The 2,064-nt window shown below is 40.0% G+C and overlaps 1 protein-coding gene across 1 annotated transcript in view; it reads right to left on the bottom strand.

The window, feature by feature from the left end:
* LOC102210271 (polymeric immunoglobulin receptor-like) overlaps positions 1-2,064 on the bottom strand; it is a 15,602-nt gene that overhangs the window by 4,609 nt on the left and 8,929 nt on the right. Inside the window, exons 10-11 of the mRNA XM_013913483.1 lie at positions 653-694; positions 215-541 (exon numbers count right to left, since the gene is read on the bottom strand). Coding sequence (XP_013768937.1) covers positions 215-541; positions 653-694 — 369 coding nt within the window. The remainder of the gene's footprint in view (positions 1-214; positions 542-652; positions 695-2,064) is intronic.

The raw sequence follows: 2,064 nt of genomic DNA, 5'->3' as shown, positions 1-2,064 counted from the left end.
GATACCCATCCCTAGTCTTTACTATACAATGTAAAGTACCTTGAGGAGACTGGTTTTTGTGACCTAGCACTATATAAATAAAATTAAGTAAAGTCAAGTAATCGTTTACCAGTTACATTTTATCTGTTCTCACCTTTAAGCTCTACAATCATGAACATCTTCTATATATGAATTTTACTCAACTATAATTCATTTTTTGGAAGTCCCTGTTTACCTGGCACTAATTTCAGCTTGACTTCAGTGTAGATATCTTTTCCAGTTCTGGTCACTCCACACCAGTATTTCCCAGCATCCTCAGAATGAAGATCAGAGATGGTTGTTGTGAAGATTCGTGCTGTTTTGTCATCATTGATCCTGTATTTATTTTTCCATGATTCCGATGTTGTAATAAGAACATCACTGTCACCACAGTCGTTCTTACACAAGTACTTCTCATAAGACTCATAACCTTCATCATAGGAACAGGAAACTTTAACTATACTCCCCACATATCCAGTCACATGGATCACCCCTACTGCACTGGTCACACACCTCAGAACAACTGTAACGTAAAGAAAATATAAAGATCAGGAGTAGTATTTAAGTACACAATTAGTCTAGATTTATCTTTAGTCTTCATCTTTTTACTAATGTACTCATTAAAATAACTCACTGCAGATGGTCAACAGCAGGTTTTGAAAGCTCCACATCTTTGCTTTGGTTCATAGAAATAAAAACTTAAGAGGAAATCCTGTGAATAAATGACGCCCTTAGAGGTTATAGATGCAGAAGACTTTCACTTCTGCATTTTGAGCAATTTTTTTAGTCCTTGCACAATTGCATTTTTAATGTGGAAACTCTTGTCATTTAGACTGATTAGACTGGTAGTAAATAAACTGACTTTTTTCTGGTGAATTATTTGTGTGGGTATTATTCTGAGGTTTACACTAAAAACAGTTCCTATGAAGTTGGTAAATGTAACATAGCATTTTATTTTCCTTCGACTGAGGGGCACTACAGCCTAATATCATAAAACAGGACAATAACTGAACAAATATTCCCTAATGTTAGATTGTGTTAAAATCATTTTTGATTTATGTGCAAGATCCACTTTCAAGGTTAAGAGAACAAGTTACCATGGTGCAGTGGCAGGACTGAAGGAAAAGCCAGAGTCCAGAAACAAAACAAAACAAAAATTGTCCTGGAGCTCTCCTTGGCCATAAAACAAGACACAGGTTTGAAACACAATAAAACAGCAAGAAATACTCAGTCCTTCAATACAAAATGTTCAGGCGGCCAGCGCGGCAACTAGAAGAGGCTGCCCAGGCCGCAGTGCAAAACTCAGGGGTGAGACCAGTAGCTGCAGACAAAGGAAGTCTGGAGGCCAGCCACGAGGCCAGTGGGAGAGACAAAGTAGATCTGGAGGCCAGTGACAGAGATGGCTGGCAAAAGAGAAAGCCTTCAAAGCCTGCCATCAAAGAGACTTGGCCTCCTGCAACATGGAAGCCTTGAGTGCTGGTTCTAGGTGCCTAGGAAAACCAGGTGCTGGCTCCTCTGGGTCCAACACATCCTGGTGGAACCGGACCCACTGGCTCAAGCTCAGACTGCTAAGGTGCTGGTTGCTGTGTTGACATGATGGACTGAGTGGATGTTTTAGTGGTGGATAAGCTAGCTGGCACAGGGACTGAATATCCCAGAAACTTAAAAAATTACTACATAGGAGTAAGGTCGCAGTGTTTAGAGTCACAATTATTCTTCTCTTTGTCAAACAGGTGTGCTCAGAATTTGGTTTTGCTACTTTGCTCACTTTATACTTATGTTGCTACTTTAATTTAATTTAATTTAATTTGTGGTTTTGCACAATTTCAGTGCAGATAATTAATTCTAAGCAATAAAAATACTGTGAAGGCTTGTGTCCATCCCCTTGATTACGATACTGCATTACAAGCATACTTGTATGCTTGTAATGCATACTTAAACCCTGGATTAACGGAGATGTTCACGCGGCACTGGCGGCACGGAACACCGCCTTTGCCTCCGCGAACACATCGGACTACAAACACGCACATTACCAACTCCGGAAGA

The sequence above is a fragment of the Pundamilia nyererei genome, unplaced genomic scaffold (assembly GCF_000239375.1).
Source record: "Pundamilia nyererei isolate P.nyererei 1_Seehausen unplaced genomic scaffold, PunNye1.0 scaffold00134, whole genome shotgun sequence".
Lineage (NCBI taxonomy): Eukaryota > Metazoa > Chordata > Actinopteri > Cichliformes > Cichlidae > Pundamilia > Pundamilia nyererei.
The sequence above is the reverse complement of the archived record's forward strand: the minus strand, read 5'-3'. Positions and strand labels throughout refer to the sequence as shown.